General features: G+C 40.9%; 1 protein-coding gene across 8 annotated transcripts in view; it reads right to left on the bottom strand.

Moving 5' to 3' along the window:
• Positions 1-22,850, bottom strand: part of FNDC3A (fibronectin type III domain containing 3A) — a 239,055-nt gene that overhangs the window by 4,884 nt on the left and 211,321 nt on the right. For 6 of the 8 annotated variants that reach the window (XM_036297627.1, XM_036297625.1, XM_036297626.1 and 3 more), the window contains 11 exons: positions 19,343-19,481; positions 18,737-18,805; positions 17,527-17,645; positions 14,858-14,963; positions 14,595-14,770; positions 12,872-12,985; positions 11,020-11,169; positions 10,638-10,921; positions 10,330-10,542; positions 8,500-8,666; positions 7,016-7,143 (listed from right to left, as the gene is read on the bottom strand). In XM_036297627.1, the coding sequence (XP_036153520.1) occupies positions 7,016-7,143; positions 8,500-8,666; positions 10,330-10,542; positions 10,638-10,921; positions 11,020-11,169; positions 12,872-12,985; positions 14,595-14,770; positions 14,858-14,963; positions 17,527-17,645; positions 18,737-18,805; positions 19,343-19,481 (1,665 nt within the window). The remainder of the gene's footprint in view (positions 1-7,015; positions 7,144-8,499; positions 8,667-10,329; positions 10,543-10,637; positions 10,922-11,019; positions 11,170-12,871; positions 12,986-14,594; positions 14,771-14,857; positions 14,964-17,526; positions 17,646-18,736; positions 18,806-19,342; positions 19,482-22,850) is intronic. The other 2 variants (XR_004965819.1, XM_036297628.1) reach the window with 2 other exon arrangements.

Here is a 22,850-nt window from a genome sequence, read left to right as displayed (position 1 = left end):
AGTGTGGCTCAGTGGTTGAGCATTGACCCATAAACCAGGAGGTCATGGTTCAATTCCCGATCGGGGCACATGCCCAGGTTGTGGGCTAGATCCCCAGTGTGGGACATACAGGAGGCAGCCGATCAATGATTCTCTCATCATTGATGTTTCTATCTCTCTCTCTCTCTTCCTTCCTCTCTGGAATCAATAAAAAAAAAAAAAAAAAAAAAAAAATATATATATATATATATATATATATATATATTCAAAAAAAGAGAATTACAGGCTAAACCAAAGCTTGTGAAGTTAGTGCATGTTTAGGTGACCAAGAACTTTGAGATAGTATGCCAACTGCAACATAATTTTATAGGAAAACCTTTAAAGAAAATTTAGACCCTCATAAATTGGTATTTGTCTTTATTTTAGCTTTCTGAATATATCATAGCATCGAGAAAATAACAGTTGTAGAACTAGAGCCAATAAAAATTGAAATCAGTATCTTGTCTGTTTATATCTCTTTGCGGGTTTTTATACCCACATTCTAAAAACTTATTTTGGTTGGCTAGATTGATTTACCAAATACTTTAATACGAAAATTTCAAAATAGTCATATCTTTTAAGGATACGTGTACATATTTACTATCAAAGATAACCACTTTTGAAGCTGTCATTACAGAGGAACAAATTCTGTTTAATTAGTTTTGCTTTCTGTGTACATTACATATCCATATCTGATTTTACATTGAAGAACATGCACAGTATACATTATTTATAGCAGTAACTATAAGACAATGATTTCAGCAATACATTACTTTTAGACTGAGTGAACTTATTTAAACCTTCCCTGAATATTTAACACTAGAGGCTCGGTGCACGAAATTCGTGCATGGGGGAGGGTAGGTCCCCTCAGCCCAGCCTGCACTCTCTCCAATCTGGGACACCTCAGGGGATGTCTGACTGTTGGTTTAGGCCCGATCCCCTAAACTGGCAGTTGGACATCCTCTCACAATCCTGGACATCCCTCGCATAATCCTAATCGCTCACCTGCCTGCCTGCCTGGTCACCCCTAACTGCTCCCCCCCGCCCCTCCGCTGGCCTGATCGCCCCTCACTGCCTCTGTGTGCTGGTCTGATCGCCCCTAACTGCCCTCCCTGCCAGCAGGTTGCCTCCAACTACCTCCTCCCTGCTGGCCTGGTCCCTCCCAACTGCCTCCCCTGCTAGCCTAATCGCCCCCAACTGTCCCTCTGCTGGCCTTGTCACCCCCAACTGCACCCCCCCTGCTGGCCTGGTCGCCTCTTATTGCCCCCCCCTGCAGGCCTGGTCGCCCCCAACTGTCCCCCTTTGCTGGCCTGGTCATCCCTCACTAACCCCCCTGCTGGCCTGGTCGTAGGCAGCCATGTTGTGAGGGTGTGAGGGTTAATTTGCATATTACCGCTTTATTATATACTAAAGGCCCGGTGCACAAAAATTTGTGCACTCGGGGGGGAGAGGGGGTCCCTCAGCCTGGCCTGTGCCCTTTCGCAGTCTGGGACCCCTCGGGAGATAAGGACCTGCTGGCTTAGGCCTGCTCCCGGGTGGCAGAGGGCAGGCCCAATCCCTAGGTGCAGCCCCTGGTCGGGCTCAGAGCAGGGCCGATTGGGGAGTTGGGGCGCCGCCCCATCATGCACAGAGCAGGGCAGATTGGGAGGTTGTGATGCCACCCTCAGTCACGCTCAGGGTAGGGCCAATTGGGGGGTTGGGGCACTGTCCCCTGTCACACTCAAGGCAGGGCCGATGGGGAGGTTGCGGCGCCACCCCTGTCACGCACACAGCAGGGCCAATCAGGGGATTGGGGCGCTGCCCCCGTCACACACAGAGCAGGGCCCATCAGGGGGTTGGGGCACCGCCCTCTATCACCCACAGAGCAGGGCCGATCAGGGGGTTGGGGCGCCACCACCCTCACAGTCAGGGCAGGGCCGATGGGGAGGTTATGGCTCTACCCCATCACACACAGAGCAGGGCCCGTGGGGGGGGGGGGGGCGGTTGGGGAGCTCCCCCCTATCAGGCACAGAGCAGGGCTGCTCAGGGGGTTGGGGCCCCGCCCCCTGTCACAAACAGAGCCGCAGGGTGATCAGGGGGTTTGGGCGCTGGCACCTGTCACGCTGATCCCGGTGCCAGGAGGCATATTACCCTTTTACTATATAGGGTAGAGGCCTGGTGCATGGGTGGGGCCGGCTGGTTTGCCCTGAAGGGTGTCCTGGATCAGGGTGGGGGTCCCCACTGGGGTGCCTGGCCAGTCTGGGTGAGGGCCTGAGGGCTGTTTTCAGGCTGTGGGTGACTGAAGTTCCCAACTGCTCCTTTTTTTCTTTTTTTTTTTTTTTTTAATTCTGGGCCAGCTTTACCTTGAGGCTTGGCTCCAGCTCTTAGGCCTCCGCTCCTGAAAGTAGGTTTCTGGCCTTTGCTTACAATGTTGCGAATCTGCTGGCTGAAGTCTGGCGGTATTTGTTACAATGCTTCTTAAACTGCCCGCTCAAAGGCCTGCAGCCGCAGGCGGGGAACGTTGGTTTCCTCCAACGATCCTCTGTCACTGAGGCAAGCAAGCCTCATGTTAGTTTCAAGCTGCCTGGCTGCCGGCCGCCATCTTGGCTGACAGTTAATTTGCATATCTCGCTGATTAGCCAATGAAAAGGGTAGCGGTCGTACGCCAATTACGATGTTTCTCTTTTATTGGTGTAGATGATGCACTTGATTAAATTTTAAAAAATAATTATTCATATTGACACATAAGGTATATGCTGTCATATAATTTGGCACATATGGTCACATGGGGTCCTATGTATATGCTATGGCAAATAATTATTTTGTAGTGTCAATGCATGAAGAGAACAGTAAAAACCCTCACAAAAAAGTGATAGACAAATAACCACAGCTCTTGTCTCTACCATTACTCCCCTTTATTATTGCTGAGGGATTTGTAAGTGAACTTGGAGCTTTTATTTCATTTATTTAAAAATATTTTTATTGATATTGAGAGAGGGAGGAATGGTGAGGGAAAGAGAGACATTGAAGTGAGAGATCGAAATATCAATGGGCTGCATCCTGCAAGCTCTCTACCAGGGACTAAGCCCACAACTTGGGCATGTACCCAGACGGGAATCAAACCAGCAACCTTTCTGTGCACAAAACAATACCCAACCAACTGAGCCACACCAGCCAGGGTAAACTTGGAGTTTTTGGAGCAGTTCTTAAATTTATTGTGCACAAGCACCACTTAAAACAAACAAAAAGAATATTGTGGATCCCATTCCCAGATATTCACGTTCATTAGGTCTGCTGGGCATTTGAGGAACACTTTTTTGAGAATTTAAGTTCAGAGAGGAAGAAATTGTACAGAATCCAATAGGCCTCTGTTCCAGTACCCATTCTCTGACTGCCAATAGTATCCTGATTTTGGATGGGTGTCAAACTCTCCCTTACCCAGGCTACGTACTAGGAGGAGCTGGCCTGCCTCTTAACTCCAGATGTGGTCCCTGGTTGGCTTGAACCCTGGCATAGTCACTGGTCCAAGGATGGCTTTGTAACTCTAAGTGTCCCCTGCCCAATGTGAATAAGGAAGAGTAAGTTCCCTATGGCTAAGGGCAGCACTGTGAGAGAAACCCTGATGACTTCATCGAGTTTCTGGATCAACCAGTCCTTAAGCCAGCAGACATCTGACTTTTGGCATGAATTTTCCCAAGAAAATAGTCTTTATTTAATGCCAGTAAGGTCAGCTATTCTGTATATATGAGAGATGTATGTGTGAGAGAGGGAGGAAGGAGTCAGAAGGAGATTATAATTTTAGAGAATGGGGGTAAGTCTAGGTGAGGTACTATTCAGCATGTAGGGCACAGAGCTGCAAGAAGGCAGCAAGGATTGGTGAGAGCCACTGACTGATCAAAGAGGGATAAATAAAGGGAAGAATGCAAAGAAATAAATTGTTGTTGCCCCATTAATTTGCTTCCAAATTCTCAAACCTAGCAACATTTATAGGTTAAACAGGGTTTTAGAGGCTAGTCTAGAAACGTAACCACCAATCATATATAATAAAGACACAATATGCAAATTGACCATCATGCCCTCGCACAAGATGGCCGCCCCCGTGTGGTCAAAGATGGCCGCCACAAGAAGGCTGGCAGGGGAGGGCAGTTGTGGGTGATCAGGCTGGCAGGGGAGTGCAGTTGGGGGGGACCAGACCTACAGGGGAAGGGAGTTAGGGGAGACCATACTGGCAGAGGGGCAGTTAGGGGCAACCAGGCCTGCAGGGGAGGGCAGTTGGGGGGACCAGGCCTGCAGGGGAGGGCAGTTGGGGGGGGGGGGACCAGGCCTGCAGGGGAGGGCAGTTGGGGGGGGGGGACCAGGCCTGCAGGGGAGGGCAGTTGGGGGGGGGGGACCAGGCCTGCAGGGGAGGGCAGTTAGGGGCAATCGGGCCAGCAGGGAAGCAGTTAGGCGTTGATCAGGCTGGCAGGGGAGTGGTTAGGGGGAGATCAGGCTGGCAGGCAGAAGCGGTCAGGGGCAATCAAGCAGGCAGGCAGGTGAGCGGTTAGTAGCCAGCAGTCCCGGATTGTGAGAGGGATGTCCTACTGCCGGTTGGACTGGCAGTCGGACATCCCCCTAGGAGTCCCAGCAGTCGGATATCCCCCTAGGGGTTCCAGATTGGAGAGGGTGCAGGCTGGGCTGAGGGACCCCCCCACCCCCGTGCACGAATTTCATGCACTGGGCCTTAGTTTATAATATCCCCCTTTTTAAAAACATCAACAGTTCCTACTGCTATAGAATAAAGACCCACCTAGACCTGGCCCTCTCCTCTTCTACATACTCCATTTTTGAGTCACACTCGAGAGTTCATAGTTCCTCCTAAGCTCACCAGTTCCCCAAAAGACTCACTTAAATGACACCCCTTTTGGAAAATATTCTGAAGTCTATCTAGAATAAAGCATTCCTTTTTATAAGGTAGATTTTTATCTTCATTATCTTTTATTTGTTTGGCTAAATAAAATGGCATGTTTATAAAATTTCTGCTTGCTTCTTAAATTTAATTCTAAACAAGTTTTTTGAAATCAGAACAGTAAGTTAATAATACAGCCCCCCATAATTCTTCAAATGTAATATTAAATACATGTGTTGAGTATCAAATAAATTTTAAAGTATCAAATTATATGAATGATATTGAATTCTTAAAAAAAGACTTTCGAGAGACTTAGATGAGCATACATAAAATGAAGTTTCTAAGGAAATTAGTATTTTAAGTTTTACATTGCTTATAATCTAAAATAAGTGAAAGTCGTGATAGGGTTTAGCTTTTAAGTTAAATTAGAATTAGCATTGCTCTTTATGTAGTGATATGTTCATTAAAATTCATTTACTACTCAAATGTGGGGTTCCTATTTCCTTTAAACAGGTAATGTAATTACATTTTCTTTAATATTAATTTTGCTTCCTCCTTGGAAGGAAACCTGCTTATCTGTAAATTATATTTAAATCTAATTATCATGTCAATTTGCAGATGGCTTACTGAAGAAAAACAATCACATGCCAAATTTAAGATGACTCTCTCGGGTCTTTTGTAATTTCAGTTAAGAAATTCCACTTCTACACTTAACAAAATTTGAGAGAAAAAAAAAATTTTATTGGAAAATATTTTATTATTAATAGGTACAACGGAAGACTGAAATAAAAATGAATGATTGGTTTTCTAGTGGGGAAAAAAACCCCAAGATGAGATGCTAAAATCAAAACAACACAGTTTAAAAGCCCTCAAAATCAAGAAGGTTGACAGCAAAAAATGGAAAATCAGATGAAATAAATATAGCAATTAAGTTAGGCTTTTAAGTTGCATAACAAGTTCTTTATCTTTGAATTTTTTTGGCTGGGAAGTTGATAATTCCTCTAGGTTTCCACAATAACTGTGTGTATTATGACTATTACTATTATTGTAAAAGCCTCCATAATGGTCTCTCTGCTTCTGTACTTGTCCCACTCTAGCCAAAATGACCTTGTGTCTAATCATGTGACAACTCTGGTCTAAATCCTCTATTGGCTTCTCATTTTACATGGAGTAAAAGTCATAGTATGGCCTATAATGCCCTACATGACATTCACACCACTCATAAAACTCCCTACCCCCTGACTTTATCTACCATTCTCCCCCTTGCTCACACTGCCCTAGCCATACTGGCCTCCTTGTTTTTCATTAAATTTAACAATCAAACTCCTGCCTCGGGCCTTTGTACCTATTGTTTCCTCTCCTTGGAACACTCTTCTCCCAATATTTACTTCCTTTGGGTCTCTATTCAAATGTCATTTGACTCCCTGTATAAAATAACACTAGCTGCCTGTCCCCCCCAGTACTCCCTACCTTTTACCCAGTTGTATTTTTTCTCCACTGCAATTACCAGTATCCAACATATGATATAGTAATGTGTTTTGTTGCTTTTAGTATCTCTTTTTCTACTAGAATGTGAGTTCCATGGAGGCAAGGACTTTTTATTCAGTGTTGTATCCTGGGTCCCTGGTACAAAGTTCAGTAAATACTTGTCAAACGAATGAACATTCTGTTTAAGTATAGCTCACATCCAAAAGATTTTGGACCCTGAGACACTAGTTACTAATGTTTGGAACACTGTAAGTCCTGAATAAAAATTTTTTTTCAATTACACATGACATACAATCTTATATTAGTTTCAGGTGTACTGATTTAGACATTCATATAACTTGTGATCATCCCGATAAGTCTAGGACCTGACACCATTCATAGTCATTACAATATTATTGACTATATTCCCTATGGTGTACTTTTCATCCTGAGCCTATTTGTATAGCTGTCAATTTGTACTTCCTAATCTTACCTTTTTTACCTCCAACCTATTATCTGGTGACAATCTATTTATTCTCTGCATCTATCAGTTGAACAAATGTTTTTGAATTAGGAACATAAAGACAGTCAAATCTTACAATGGAAAATTCATAAACATGAGAAAGGTAAAAGTATATATCCACAGAATTATATTTTGGCACATACCTGTTTGAATTCGGAATCCTTTCCCACCATAACTTGAAGACTATAAATAATTGGATCACCTTTCATTGGCTGCAAACACTCCCATGTAATTTCACAAATGTGATCATTTACTTTCTCTATTTTGGGGGCTGTAGAGAGCAAAAAATATAAATAAAAATCTGCTCTACTTAATTTTTACTTGGAACATTACACAGACACATTAATCAAAATCAATAAAACTGTAAAACTTAATTATTAACTTGAAATAAACATCAGTGGATTTTTGAAATTTGCAGAGAAATGGTCAATAGTTCACTCTTACTATCTTCAGGTCATACAATCTACAGATGCTACAATGGCTAGACTGACTAAAAGATCTGTCAAGGTAAGCACTATCTTATTGCGTTAAAAAGCCAATAGAGGGGTATATGGCAGTTAAAAAAACAACAACTATGGTACTTCTAAGAGCACAACTAGAACATGAAATTTATAATTTAATCTAAGAGGATGAGCTGAAAACTACCCCTAGTTCTTCAACCACATATGACTGTTTTACTCAATAGTGGGGTACAAAGGGGTCAAAATCAGCAATCTTATTAAGGCTAACAGACACTAAACTGGACAAGAGAACAGAAAAATGACTCAGTGGAGCTCTGTCAACATTATTAGAAACACTATTCAAGAACAGTCCTGTTAATTATGGATTTGCCTAACAAATGGTATATCAAGTTCATGATTGAGGATACTGTATTAGAAGTCTTTGTGATTCGTCCTCAGAGTGTGAGGAAATTTGGCTAAATGCACAAAGTATAATCTTGCTGCAGTCGCTTTAAAATAAGGACCCCTCTGAATTGATTTTAAAGATACATGTATGGACAAATGTGTGTGTGTTTGTGTAAATTTGATTTAAAGATTCAAACCAACTAAGAATTTATGTTTTGCTTAACAAACAACCTGGGTCTCTCCCTAAAATAGAAATGAATGAAATAACAATGACTCAAAGCAACCAGAATTTGTGATTTTTCCCCCTTTAAGTAGCAAGAGCAGAAACAGGTAATGGCCTTATTAGAAAACCAGCCTATCTTTTCAATTTAGTATTTTTGAAAAAAAAAAAAATGTTTTCATTGATTTTTAAAAAGAGAGGTAAGGAGAGGGAGAGGGAGAGACAGAAAGAGAGAGACACACACACACAGAGAAAACCATTGATATGAGAAAGAAACATCAATCGGTTGCCTCGTGCATGCAACCCAACTGGGGACCTAACCTGCAACCTGAGCACATGCCCTGACCAGGAATTGAACAAGTGACCTTTCGGTGCATGGGATGATGCTGTCAACTGAGCCACACTGGCCAGGGCTCAATTTAGTATTTTTATATTAGATTAATTTAAACGTTGGACATATACTGGATGATAAATTTTAATAACAGTACATAAAGCACTTGATGAAAATGCATTTCAAAATCATTTGTTATTAAAGAAAATAACTTGAAGATATATAACTTACCTTTCAAGGCAGCTGGAACAGATTTTGTAGTAGTGAAAATATATTCTTGGGAGAGAGGACCTTCCCCTGCTTCATTACAAGCTTGAATACAGAATTTATAGGATGTCGACTCATTAAGTCTTTGTACTTTGTATGTATGACATGGACCTCTGTATAAGGATACAAACCTAAAATGGAAAGGATTCATGAAAAATAATCCTTGACTACATTACGTTTATAAAGTACTGATTGGGACATAATTTAGGAATAACAACTTACTCCTAGAATTTAATGCCAGGATTGGTTTGTCACTCCAGATAAATAATGTGCTTTTTCATCAGATGATGACAATTACAGAACAGGTAAGTTTTTGTATTTGGCATAGTTTTCTGAAAAATTATTGCTAAATTTCCTATCCAACCATGATAACTGTTTCTTTTCAGGATTCTGATTGTTTTGATGTACACATTTTTAAAGGTACTCAGAACACCACACTTTTCATTATAAATTATTTCTAATTAGAATCATAGGCATACAATTTATCACATAAAAAAAGGTAACTCTCAATTCCCAGGCATAATTTTAGTTGATTTGGTGATGTTTTCTAGCGATTTATATAGCAGTATAAGAGAATATATAATTTCCCATGAATTATCCTCTCAAACTGTTTGATGGGAAGTTTAATAACATATGTTACCTATAAGTTGAATGTTCCTCAATATTTTTGACTGACTGCTGGTTAGCTTTTTGGAAGTTGGAGAATGAATAATGAATGCTCATTTCTCTCTCTCTATATATGTTGTTAATCCTCACTCAAGGATATTTCTTCTACTGATTTTTACAGAGAGTAAGAAGGGAGGGAAAGAGAGAGAAAGAGAGAAACATCAATGTGAGACACACACAGATTGGTTGCCTCCCCATACGCCTTGACTGGCGCTGGGAATTAAAACCTGCAACCCAGGTATGTGCCCTTGATTGGAATCAAACTGTGACCATCTGGTGCATGAGCTAACACTCTAAGCCAATCAATCATTTACTGTAAAAATTGCCTCTTGCTGGAAATAAGCATTCAAGCCCTAGCAAAGATTAAGTTTCTTTTACAAGCATGAAGGGAGTAAAAGAGTTAGAGTAGTGATTTTCAACTAGTATCCCGTAAGAATTTTTAAAATGTGCAATACCTGACTATTTAGTCAGGTCACTCATCTCTTTTCCCTTAGGTTGTCAAATAAAAAAACAACAGCCAACACAATAGGCATCCAGTGTGAATGAATTAAAATTATGCCTATTTTTTTGGTCAGACTGTCAAAAAAGATAACATTTTTTTAAAAATATATTTTATTGATTTTTTACAGAGAGGAAGGGAGAGAGATAGAGAGTTAGAAACATCGATGAGAGAGAAACATCGATCAGCTGCCTCCTGTACATCTCCCACTGGGGATATGCCCGCAACCCAGGTACATGCCCCCGACCGGAATCGAACCTGGGACCTTTCAGTCCGCAGGCCGACGCTCTATCCACTGAGCCAAACCGGTTTCGGTGATAACATTTTTTTTTTTTTTATGTGCCACAGAATTTTAGGAATTAGTTTATATGTGCCATGAGACGAAAAAGGTGAAAATCACTGGGTTAGAGAAGTGAGCCATAGAATAGACCACTAAAGTTTTTCTCGACATCCCACTCACAAGTGAAAAACAGAAAATCGTCAGTGTTTCCTCTAATGCTTCAAAAACAGCACACTTCAAAATTCTTATGCAAATTCTCTTTGAAAATTTATTTTATTTACTTCTATTATTTATAAAAATATATTCAAGACCCAAGAAACTACATAAAGAAGTAATTTAAAACACCAACCTTCCATTCTTATCCTCCATCTGAAGGTGGTACTGAATAGAATCTGTTGACAGTATCTTTGGGGTTCCTTCTCCCCATTTCAGCTTAAGGTTCTGGTGGCTGAAGGCAACACATTCCAGACGAGGTGGATCAGGAGGGAGGGGCTTAGTTTTTAACTTTATCATGTGGCTGAAAGGACCAGCTCCAAGGCTATTCAAGGCTTGAATTCGTATTCTAAGTGCCATATAAAGGAAAAATTAGTTTATGATTATTCTATTTAAAGTGTCTCTCTGGTCTAGGCAAAAATTAACATAGTTTTTATAGTATACCTGTATGTTGTATCTGGTTGCAAATTGTCTAGAATATAGCTTGTAACCTTTCCTACTGTCAAGGGCTGTTTATCTCCAAAGTCTATGCTGTAGGCAAGGATTTCTGAACCATGGTCACAAGGCTTTTCCCAGTTTATTGCAAGGCATGTAGAAGGTGAATAATCGGGATTTTCTATATCTTCATCACTTATTTCTTGAAGACAAGTCACAATAGCAGGAACTGATGATGGAGTCACACAGGCTACTACTTCACTGAAAGGACCTGCCCCCACAATACTCAGAGCCTACAAATGAACAGAGCCCATAGTTAACGAAGACTTGGCCATGAAAATGCTCACAAAACCGTAAAGACAGAAAGTGACGAGGCCCTTACTGCCTTTACCTGGACTCTGCAATAATAGGTAGTTGCTGGTGAAAGTCCTTTTAATTCATAACTGAGACTGGGCCCACAGTAACATATCTGCATACTTCCTTCAACTCCTCCCCACTCCAATCGATATTCAGTGACATCAGTTCCATTACTCAAAGGGACCTTTAAATTAAGAAAAGGATAAAGGTCTTAAGTTTCAACATTGACTAAACAGCTTTTGGGTAAAAATGTTCTTTACCCAAACATATAAAAAACTGGATTGCTTTTGAATTTCTTTAAAATGTTTAAGCAGAATTAAGACTATTCAATATTACATTTTATTTATTAAGGCCACCTGAATTTAAGATTAGTCAAAAAAATATAACTTTGTTTTCAATTGGAAATATGATTGAATCACTTTATAAAGAGTAGTTTAAGGTAAATATACTTCTAAATAATTCTATTAAGTAATATAAAATGGTAGATCATACAAGGATATTTTCTTTGTTAAATTTCAAAGGAAACTGAAAATGTAATTGTCATTATTATACACAATAAATACACTGAAGATAATGAGAAATAGTATTATACTAATTCCCATGAATGTTTGTTCTGAACATTAAGCTAGTCAGTGGCTAAATATCTCATTACTGAGACAAAACCTTAGATAATACACAAAGCACATCATGAATAAGAATCTAAATATCTGCAATGCAAATATACCTTACTTAAATGCTTCTAGGAGAAAAAACCCTCACTTTTTACTATGTGAATTTAAGGAGACTTACTCTTTGTATAACTTATATGAGGATATAAACAGTATCTTTATTATTTTATATAAACTACTAGAGGCCCGGTGCACAAAATTTGTGCACTCGGGGGTGGGGAGGGGTGGGGAAAGGGTCCCTCAGTCCAGCCTGTGCCCTCTCGAAGTCTGGGACCTCTCAGGGGATGACCACCTGCTGGCTTAGGCCTGCTCCCCGGGGGATTGGGCCTAAGCTGGCAATCAGACATTCCTCTGGCAGCCTGACAGCCTTCGGGGGATGTCCACTTGCCAGCAGGGAGCAGGCCTAAGCTGTAGTCAGACATCCTTAACGCTGCTGAAGAGGCAGGAGAGGCTCCCACCACCACCGCTGTACTGGCAGGCATCAGCCTGGCTTGTGGCTGAGCAGAGCTCCCCCATGTGGGAGCGCACTGGCCACCAGAGGGCAGCTCCTGCATTGAGCGTCTGCCCCCTGGTGGTCAGTGTGTGTCATAGTGACCAGTCATTCCCAGTCTTTCTGCTGTTAGGGTCAGTTTGCATATTACCTTTTTACTATATAGGATAGAGGCCTGGTGCATGGGTGGGGGCCGGCTGGTTTGCCCTGGAGGGTGTCCCAGATCAGGGTGGGGGTCCCGCTTGGGTGCCTGGCCAGCCTGGGTGAGGGGCTGTTTTCAGGCTGGCGGACAACTGAAGCTCCCAGCCTCTCCTTTTTTTCTTTATTCTGGGATTTATTTACCTTCTATAATTGAAACTTTGTTGCCGTCACTGGAGCTGAGAGCTGGCTCTTGCTCTCTCCAGCTCTGAGGCCACAGCTGGCTGAAAGCAGGTATCTGGGGTTTGTTTACCTTCTATAATGGAAAATTTGTTGCTTTCGGAGCTCAGAGATGGACCACGGCAGGCAGGGAACCTTGGCTTCCTCCATCACTGGAGCAAGCAAGCCTCCTGCTCACTTCAACTGTGTGGCTGCCGACCGCCATCTTTGTTGGCGGTTAATTTGCATATCACCCTGATTAGCCAATGGGAAGCGTAGCAAAGGTACGGTCAATTACCCTTTTTGTCGTTTATTAGATAGGATTCTAATTGACTAAGAAAGTAAATATAAGCCAGTGGAAATGACAATACCTCCCAATTCACTTGTGCGCAAGTTGCAGATCTGCATGTCACTTGAGGGGGCTTGCATTGATCTGGTGGTCCAGGGGCTGTAGTAATATCACATTTTTCTGAAAATGGTCCAAACTAGAAAAACAAATGTAACCACCATTTCCATTTTTCACCTATCGAGTGCATAGCTCTCTATAAAAACTTACAAATAAGTGCATAATCCTTCTCCTTCAAGACTAATTGGTCATAATATAAGTCTAAAAGCATTCACAGAAAGTAGAAAGATTTAAAGATCACAGAAGTGAATATGTGGGGTATTTTTAAGTTTAATTTACTATATTTTCTTCTCCTGTCCCTTATTCCTTCATGAACTGTTTTTTTGTAAGAAAGGCATAGCATTAGGGAATTAGGTAGGTGGGATCAGTCAGAAAAAGTTGTGAGGAGTGAAGAAACAGATATCAATTAAAAGTATAAGAGATGGTAGGCATAAATTCTATCTTAAAATTTACAATAATTTAAGATGGGTCTAACAGGTATATTCTTTGAAAAATACAGAAAGCAAGTATTTACTTAGGATGGTTTAGACAAATTATTACAAACTTAAAAATACAGATTAAGGATACTAGTATTAAAGGTGCGATCCCAAAATACTGCAGCTTTGTGGGGCTTTCAAGATGATGACTTATGTACGAACTGCCAACAAAGTATATAAAGTTGATGTAAGAAATTTAAAAATAAGGTTATAGATATTTGGAGAACATATGCACAGTTCACTAAAACCTTAAATAATAGGGAGGGAAGAAGCTCAGTTTAATTTTGTGAAATTTTAATTACAGAATAGTTCAAAGAAACAGTGTTACTCAACTGAGGTAAGAAATTACTGCTTTGACCTTAGAGAACCTGCTTTAATGCAGACAGGTTGACACAGTTGAGTGGAGTCTGACAAACCTAAGTCTAAGGCTTATCTTTACCACTTCTTAGTTTGTGTAACTGTGGGCAAAATCTGAGCCCCAGCTGCCTTAGTTGTAAAATGAGATATCACCTATCTTTTGTTCAATTATGGAGTTATTTGTACAGATATTTAGATAATATTAAAAAAAATCGCCAAAACCGGTTTGGCTCAGTGGATGGAGCGTCGGCCTGCGGACTGAAGGGTCCCAGGTTCGATTCCGGTCAAGGGCATGTGCCTGGGTTGCGGGCATATCCCCAGTGGGAGATGTGCAGGAGGCAGCTGATCGATGTTTCTCTCTCATCGATGTTTCTAACTCTCTATCTCTCTCCCTTCCTCTCTGTAAAAAATCAATAAAATATATTTAAAAAAAAAAAAAAATCCACACAAAACCAGAAGTGCTTAAAATGTAAAGTTGTTTTTTCCTTAGGCCAAAAAAGAATCACAATTAGTTGTCAATGGAAAGTAAATGCTGCATATAACTAGCCCAAAAAACAAATACTTCATCTTATGATCTTGTTTCTTCTCCTAAATTTACTAGTAAGTAAACCCTATTAGTACTACCTGAAAGGCAAATTTTAGCTCAGTTCAAGTCTAAAATGTCACAAATTGTACGTGGGATTTGAAAATACTGAGGTTCTATAACAATAATATGATTTCACCGTATCTTATTTATCAGTATAGATTTACAGCTATAAATTGTGAAATATGGAGTCACAAATAAGAGGTGCAATTAATTACATATGTTACATGAAACACACTGTGATTATAATTCAGTCATCACAGTCTTCCTACCCCCATTTTGTTAGCTGCATGTAGTCTGAAGCTGTAAGTCTTTCCAGGGAGAAGGTTGCTCACTGTACATTCTATTTCAGAACCTTGGTAAACTTCTTTGGGTTCATCTTTTTCTACAGAAGACATTTCCACACTGTAGCAGGAAATGGGAGATCCGCCATCAACTAGAGGGGGTCCTAAAGATGGAAAGATTTGTGCAACTTAACAAGAGGAATATATTTAGTATTAACTTAATTATAATTTGTTACCAAAATGGAAATTACCCCATCGTAATTGTATTTCTTTTGCTTTGGGTCTACCCTGTAATCTGGGAGGGAGGCATGGGCCAGGAGGCACAGCTGGAGTCTGCACAAGTAAAGTTTCAGATACCTGCCAAAACAAAAGCAAAAACAAAACAAAAATGCCCCAAACTAAATAGTGAGATTGCTTTTGTTAAAGAAAAATAACATAAACACAAAGATTGTACCAAATTTGAAATTATACTTGACTATTGACTGAAAATAAAGTTCTGAATAAAATCAAACCTTATAAAATCAAGAGCAAGTCATTAAAACTAAAATTTTATATACACAAAGACACTGAATACTATATACAAAATAAGTTACCAAAATAAATAAAAAGAAAAGCTCTTCCTTTTCTTTTTTTTTCATAAATAAAAAACAAAACAAAACAAAACAGAGAAAAAGAAAACTCAAAAAACAAAAACAAAACATAAATAAAAACCAAAAAACCCTTACATCCAACACAACCTAACGGACATTATTTTGACCCTGTCCAAAGGATCCACAAATCTCTTCTAAGGATGTTTTAACATTCTGTGAATGCAATTTACCATGTTTTCAGGAGATTTAGACTATTTTGGCCACTTTATTGCATACTGTATTTTTCACCTGTTTAATTTATTTATTAATTTAAAAAAGTGATTTTCTTCTTCCTTTCCACCTAAAAATAATTTAAAAAATTAGGTAAGTTTTTCCAAGTACCTATCATCTTTCTAGGTGTTTGGTATTACTTTTAGCCATTTTTTAAAAAAAGTCTTTTATTTTAAAAGACATTTTCTTAAAAACATTGACAGAAACCCAGTGCCATATATGCCTTATCTGCACTGTGTTAAGGTTTACAATTAACTTTATTTCCAAAGATAAATAAAATATTTGGTCATCACCTTATTCAGAAATGTATCTTATATAAGAATGCTATAATGTTATATTAGAAAAATAGCTTTTTTGGGGGGGTGGGTGGGAGGGGGAGTAGGAGGTTTGTTTTTTTTTAGAATCCAGGAAGATTTTCTTATTAGAGAAAATGAAGCAACTGGATCCCAAGCCTGTTGGGCAGGACTTGCATGCAGTTTCAGAATACTTGCATTTTCAACAATTCATTTTTAAAAGTACTTTTACTACATTAAATTCCATTTGAAATATAATAACAATTATGAATGCTCTAAGAAACCCCTCTTGGTTAAGTTCATTAAAAAGAAAAAAAATTACTCCCATTAAAAAACATACTTCTGAGTACTGTCCAGTGTGGCTCAGTTGGTTGAGTGTCGTCCCATGCATGGGAAGGTTTCAGGTTTGATTCCTAGTCAGGGCACAAGTTTCAGGATTGATCCCCAGTCGGGGCACATATGGGAGGCAACCAATCAATGTATCTCTCTCACATTGATGTTTCCCTTTCTTTCTCTTCCTCCCTCTCTACAATAAATTAAACCAACAAAAAAACAAACAAAAACCCCCGTACTTTTCCAGAACATTACATATGTCTCATATGTAGTCAATGGTACATTTTTAAAAAAATATATATGTATTTTTTATTGATTTTTTACAGAGAGGAAGGGAGAGAGATAGAGAGTTAGAAACATCAATGAGAGAGAAACATTGATCAGCTGCCTCCTGCACATCTCCTATTGGGGATGTGCCCGCAACCCAGGTACATGCCCCTGACCGGAATTGAACCTGGGACCCTTAAGTCTGCAGGCCGACGCTCTATCCACTGAGCCAAACCGGTTTCGGCTCAATGGTACATTTTAAGTTCATTTTGGCTATTAGGTCTCTAATAATAAAAATAATTACCACCTTTTTGGAAATAAGTAAATATTGTAATATTTACTTAATAAATATTAAACAGTAAATGACATTTTATGGTTTGTCCTGGTAATTTATGGAGCAACACATCAGTTTACAATTATTTTATTTCTATTTGTTATGTATGGTTATTAAGCAACATACTAAAATTTATATTTTTTTCAAAAATATTTTTATTGATTTCTGAGAGGAAGGAATAGGGACAAAGAGAGAGATACAGCAATGATGAGAGAGAATCACTGATTGGCTGACTCCTGCACGCCCCCCTACTGGGGATGGAGCCTGCAACCCCGGCATGTGCCCTTGACCGGAATCAGATCTGGGACCCTTCAGTCCGCAGGCTGATGTGCTATCCATTGAGCCCAATTGGCTAGGGCAGTGGACGGCAAACTGTGGCTTGCGAGCCACATGCGGCTCTTTGGCCCCTTGAGTGTGGCTCTTCCTAAGCCTTAGGAGTACCCTAATTAAGTTAATAACAACGTACCTACCTATATAGATTAAGTTTAAAAAATTTAGCTCTCAAAAGAAATTTCAATCGTTGTACTGTTGATATCTGGATCTGTTGACTAATGAGTTTGCCAACCACTGGGCTAGGGCATAAAATTTATCTTTATAAAATTTTCTACAATGTTTTCATATACTTGTTTTTCCAAAGTTGAAAATAGATATTCACTGAATACAGATATGCACTAAGGACTATTATTAGGATATTCTGGCCACTATAAAATTAACCATCCGGTGACAGAAATTACTTTTATACATGTATAAATACATTTTAATATTTGAAGTATCATCTGGTCTTCTCATTTAATTTGATCAAACTTGAAAAAAAATCTCTATATAAATATTACCGCACTCTGTCCTCCATCACTGATGCAGTAAACTCGTAAACGATAGAAACAGCCTGGACTCAGTCGATCACAAAGATGTTCCCTAGTAGCTCCACTGTATATCATATCCCATTTGTTTCCTGTAAAGTGAAGAATTATGTTCAATCAGCTCCAAGGTAATGTTTAACATTTTGGTATCATGGACACGGCAGGTATCCTAGCTTCACTAAATAAGTGTTTATGTAATTTGTCAGAAACAATTTAAGCTTGTTTTGAGTTTCCTGGAAATGATCTAATTTTCTTTATGTGTGTAGCTTCCTAGACAAATTTTGCATGGCTTTGTTGAAGGTAAATTTCTCTGTAACTCTGTACAGACTTTGGCTGAGATTGATAATTTGCTTTTAATTAAGCATTTTAAATGTGTTTACTGGTCCAGTAATAACATTATAACACACAAAGAAAGAACCAATACCACAGGAAGTTTAGTCTTAATTAAAAGATATCCTTATTTTTTTGCAGGCAACAGGTCATTTCAAGAAATAAAGATTGTTAAATGTGCCACTCAAAAATAAAGTTTAGTAGGCATAAAATTTCTTATTAAAATTAGTATAATGTAAGTTAACTAAATTTTAGAAGATAAATTTTCTCTGGTACATCTGGGTATAATTTAACTGAATAAACTAATTTCAGAAGAGTTTAGGTATACTGGACTTGAGCAATTCAAACAAAAAAATAAGAAAATGTAAATGAAATCATATAAGTATATAGCAGTCTCACATTTGATTTGTTGTATTTCTAAAGATTACAACTTAAAGTGGTTTGTAACATGCAAAATCCTAACTGCTACAAACAAAGGGAAATAAAAACCAAGAGAAAAGAAAAAAGATCATATAAAACTAGAGGCCTGGTGCATGAAATGTGTGCGGGGGGGGGGGGGGGGGGGCGGAGCGGGGGGGGGAGGTGTCCCCTCAGCCCAGCCTGGGCCTTCTCTCAGTCTGGGAGCTCTTGGGGGTATGTCTGCTGTGGAGGTGGGAGAGGCTCCCGCCACCGCCGCTGCACTCACCAGCTGTGAGCCTGGCTTCTGGCTGAGCGGCGCTCCCCCTGTGGGAGCACACTGACCACCAGGGGGCAGCTCGTGCATTGAGCATCTGCCCCCTGGTGGTCAGTGTGCATCATAGCAACCGGTTGCTGCGCTGTTCACTTGATTTGCATATTAGCCTTTTATTCTTACCATTAGAACCTTCTGCCATCTCCACTATATATTTACTGATGGATGCCCCTCCATTGTCTTTTGGTGGGTCTATCCAAAGAAACAATAGTAGTATTAGGCAAAGTACATGCAATTTAAAATGACAGAAAATCCTAATAAACATAATATCAAATCTGGTGTTGCTTAAAAAGAAAAAAGAAATCACCTACAATGCTTTTTTATTAATATCAGCAACTCATTAATCTATTGCTTTTGCATTAAGTAGTATATCAGTAGGTGTTTAATAAATGTTTATTTTAAATGAATAAGTGATTTTCATTTCTCATGAGAGCCAGGATGACCTAGGTGACATTAACTACAAGTTCAGCAATCTTTCATTTTACACAGTGTTGCCCCTGCCAACAGTTCTACAGTAGACCCCAAATTCTTCGTGTATCAAATCTGAACTTAGTATGTGTGAGTACATACATAGCTGTTCACAAAAAAGATCCTCAAACCATGACTCTTACATTTCCTATTAAACTTACTCTAACGTATTTATTTACATATTTTAAAAATTATCTTACTATTCAAATCATTTTAATCAAATATAGAAGTAATGATGTACAAATATGCATAAAATCTTACCCCAAGTTATTTTAAAACTGTGTGAATGTATCTTTCCTTTAACTGAAGGCTTTATGGGTACTCCTGGTTTATCAGGGCATGTAGTGAATTCTACTATTTCACTTGGATTACTTTTACCTTCTGAGTTGTAAGCAATAACCTGTGACGAGACACAAAAACATAAAATAATGTTTGACACAATGATATTGGCTTAATGAACAAAGTGATGAGAGACATAAAGCTTCAATCAAATGATAAAGTTTTCACACTGTGATAAGCCATCAGGCTTATTTATGTTTTTGATAGGGATTAAGCATATATAAGAGTATTCAGTCCTAGAAGTATTCAGTGTAAATCTAACATTCTGATACTAAGCAAGAGTCATCACAAGAACAAGCTAAATCTGATGATACTTGATGGAATTTCCACAGTTTCCCTGACCTGTGGTCAACTGCAGTCTGAAAACATTAAATGGAAAATTTCAGAAATAAATAATTCATAAGTTTTAAATTGTGACTCTTCTGAGTTGCCTGATGAAATCTTGCGCTGTCCTACTGCAGCTGGCCCAGGACATGAATTATCCATTTGTCCAACGCATCCACAATGTATACATACTGCCCCCCCGTTAAGTCATTTAGCTGCCCTCTTGGTTATCAGAGAGAGGAGGAGTGAAGAAGAGAGAGATAATACACATGTGCCTCACAGCACATTTACCTAACATTTATTACAGTATTCTATTGAATAAAAGAGAAACATGGTAATTAGCCCTACGTCCGCTACCCTTCCCATTGGCTAATCAGGGCGATATGCAAATTAACTGCCAGCCAAGATGGCGGCTGGCAGCCAGGCAGCTTCAAGCTAACATGAGGCTTGCTTGCTTCAGTGACGGAGGACTCCAACGTTCCCCACATGCCTTGCCGGCCTCTGAGCTGGCAGTTTGAAACATTGTTACAAATATAGAAGCTAAACGAAACCCCAGAAACGTGCTTTCAGCCAGCCGGGATCTCAGAGCTGGAGTTGATACAGTGTTTCGATTATAGAACCCAAACAAGCCAGATACCTGCTTTCAGCAGCCTCAGAGCTAAAGCTGACCCAGAATAAAAAGAGAAAAAAGAAAAAAAGGAGCGGTTGGGAGCTTCAGTCACCCGCCAGCCTGAAAACAGCCCTCAGCCCCTCACCAGACTGGCCAGGCACCCCATTGGGGACCCCTACCCTGAAGGGTGTGTGACCAGCTGTAAACAGCCATCATCCCCTCATCCAGGCTGGCCAGGCACCCCAGTGGAGACTCCCACCCTGATCCAGGACACCCTTCAGGGCAAACCAGCCGGCCCCCACCCGTGCACCAGGCCTCTATCCTATATAGTAAAAGGGTAATATGCCTCCCAGCACCGGGATCAGCGGAGCCGAGAGGCCTCCTGGCACCGGGATCAGCGTGACAGGGGGCAGCGCCCAAACCCCCTGATCGCCCTGCAGCTCTGTGACGGGGGCGGGGCCACAACCTCCCTATCCGCCCTGCTCTGTGCCTGATAGGGGGGAGCTCCCCAACCCCCTGATCGCCCTGCAGCTCTGTGTGTGACAGGGTGCGGCGCCCCAACCCGCCACCCCCCCCCCCACGGGCCCTACTCGGTGTGTGATGGGCTGGAGCCATAACCTCCCCATTGGCCCTGCCCTGAGTGTGACAGTGGCGGCGCCCCAACCCCCTGATCGGCCCTGCTCTGTGGGTGATAGAGGGCGGTGCCCCAACTCCTGATCTGCCCTGTTCTGTGTGTGACAGGGGGCGGTGCCCCAACTCCCCTATTGGCCCTACTCTGTGAGTGACGGGGGAGCTCCTCAACCCCCTGATCGGCCCTGCTCTGTGCGTGACAGGGGGCAGCACCCCAACCCCCTGATTGGCCCTGCTCTGTGCGTGACAGGGTACGGAGCCCCAACCCCCCTGATGGGCCCTGCTCTGTGCATGACAGGGGGCAGCGCCCCAACCCCCTCATTGGCCCTGCTCTGTGCGTGACAGGGGGTGGCGCCGCAACCTCCCCATCGACCCTGCCTTGAGTGTGACAGGGGTGGTGCCCCAACCCCCCAATCTGCCTTACCCTGAGCGTGACTGAGGGTGGCATCTCAACCTCCCGATCCGTCCTGCTCTGTGCATGACAGGGGGCGGCGCCCCAACTCCCCAATCAGCTCTGCTCTGAGCCCGACCAGGGGCTGCACCTAGGGATTGGGCCTGCCCTCTGCCACCCGGGAGCAGGCCTAAGCCAGCAGGTAGTTATCTCCTGAGGGGTCCCAGACTGCGAGAGGGCACAGGCCGGGCTGAGGGACCCTCCCCCTCCCCCCTGAGTGCACAAATTTTTGTGCACTGGGCCTCTAGTATTGTTATAATTGTTCTATTTTATTATTAGTTATTAATTGCTTATTGTGCCTAATTTATAAGTTAAACTCTATCATAGGAACGTATGTATAGAAAAAAAGTACATATAGGATTTGGTACTATTTGCAGTTTCAGGCATCCACTGGGGGTCTTGGAATATATCCCCCACAAATAAGGGGGAGGGACTACTGTATCAGTAAATACCGTCAACTTTCTCTACTTTTCTATTTTTACTACTACCACCACCTTAGTCAATGCCTCCTTTATCCTATCTTTTCAGAATGACTACACTATACCACCAACTAGTTTCCAGCTTCCATTCCTTCCCTCAACCCCATTTACTTTTTACACTTCAGCCAGTGGGACTTTATCACTTTTCAGCTTAGAACCCATCAATGGCTTCTTATCTTACTCAGAATAAAATCTAAATTCCTTATTATGGCCCTTGTCAGTGGTCGGCAAACCGCGGCTCGCGAGCCACATGCGGCTCTTTGGCCCCTTGAGTGTGGCTCTTCCACAAAATACCACGTGCGGGCGCGCATGTACAGTGTGATTGAAACTTTGTGGCGATTGAAACGTACCTCAATCAGATTGAGGACGTTTTTAGCAAAGACCAGCTTAGGAGTACCCTAATTAAGTTAATAACAATGTACCTGCCTATATAATTTAAGTTTAAAAAATTTGGCTCTCAAAAGAAATTTCAATCGTTGTACTGTTGATATTTGGTTCTGTTGACTAATGAGTTTGCCAACCACTGGCCTATGTGATTTCACCCCTGACTACCTCCACTTTAGGACCTTTTGCATTAGTAATTATTCCCCCTGTCTGTAATGTTCTTTCTGATCTTGGCATGCTACCTCCTTCTTTCTATTTGTATATGTTCAAATGTCATTTCTGAGAAGACTTCCTTGACTACCCAAGTAATTGCCATGTCACCCTATTTTAGTTAACTTACAACTATCTGATATTTGTTTTGACTTTCTATTGCCTCCACTAGAATATTAGTTATTTCAATCACTGTTGTATTCCTAGTTTTTAGAACAGTGCTTATCATAGAGTAGATGCTCAATAATTATTGAGTGATTCATAGACAGGGACTATTATGACATGCCATGACACTATAGATGAGGATCTAAATAAATCTACCCCAAATAACTCATGGAGCCC

This window comes from Myotis myotis, unplaced genomic scaffold, assembly GCF_014108235.1.
Source record: "Myotis myotis isolate mMyoMyo1 unplaced genomic scaffold, mMyoMyo1.p scaffold_m19_p_3, whole genome shotgun sequence".
Classification (NCBI taxonomy): Eukaryota; Metazoa; Chordata; class Mammalia; order Chiroptera; family Vespertilionidae; genus Myotis; species Myotis myotis.
This window is presented reverse-complemented; position numbering and strand designations above follow the sequence as displayed.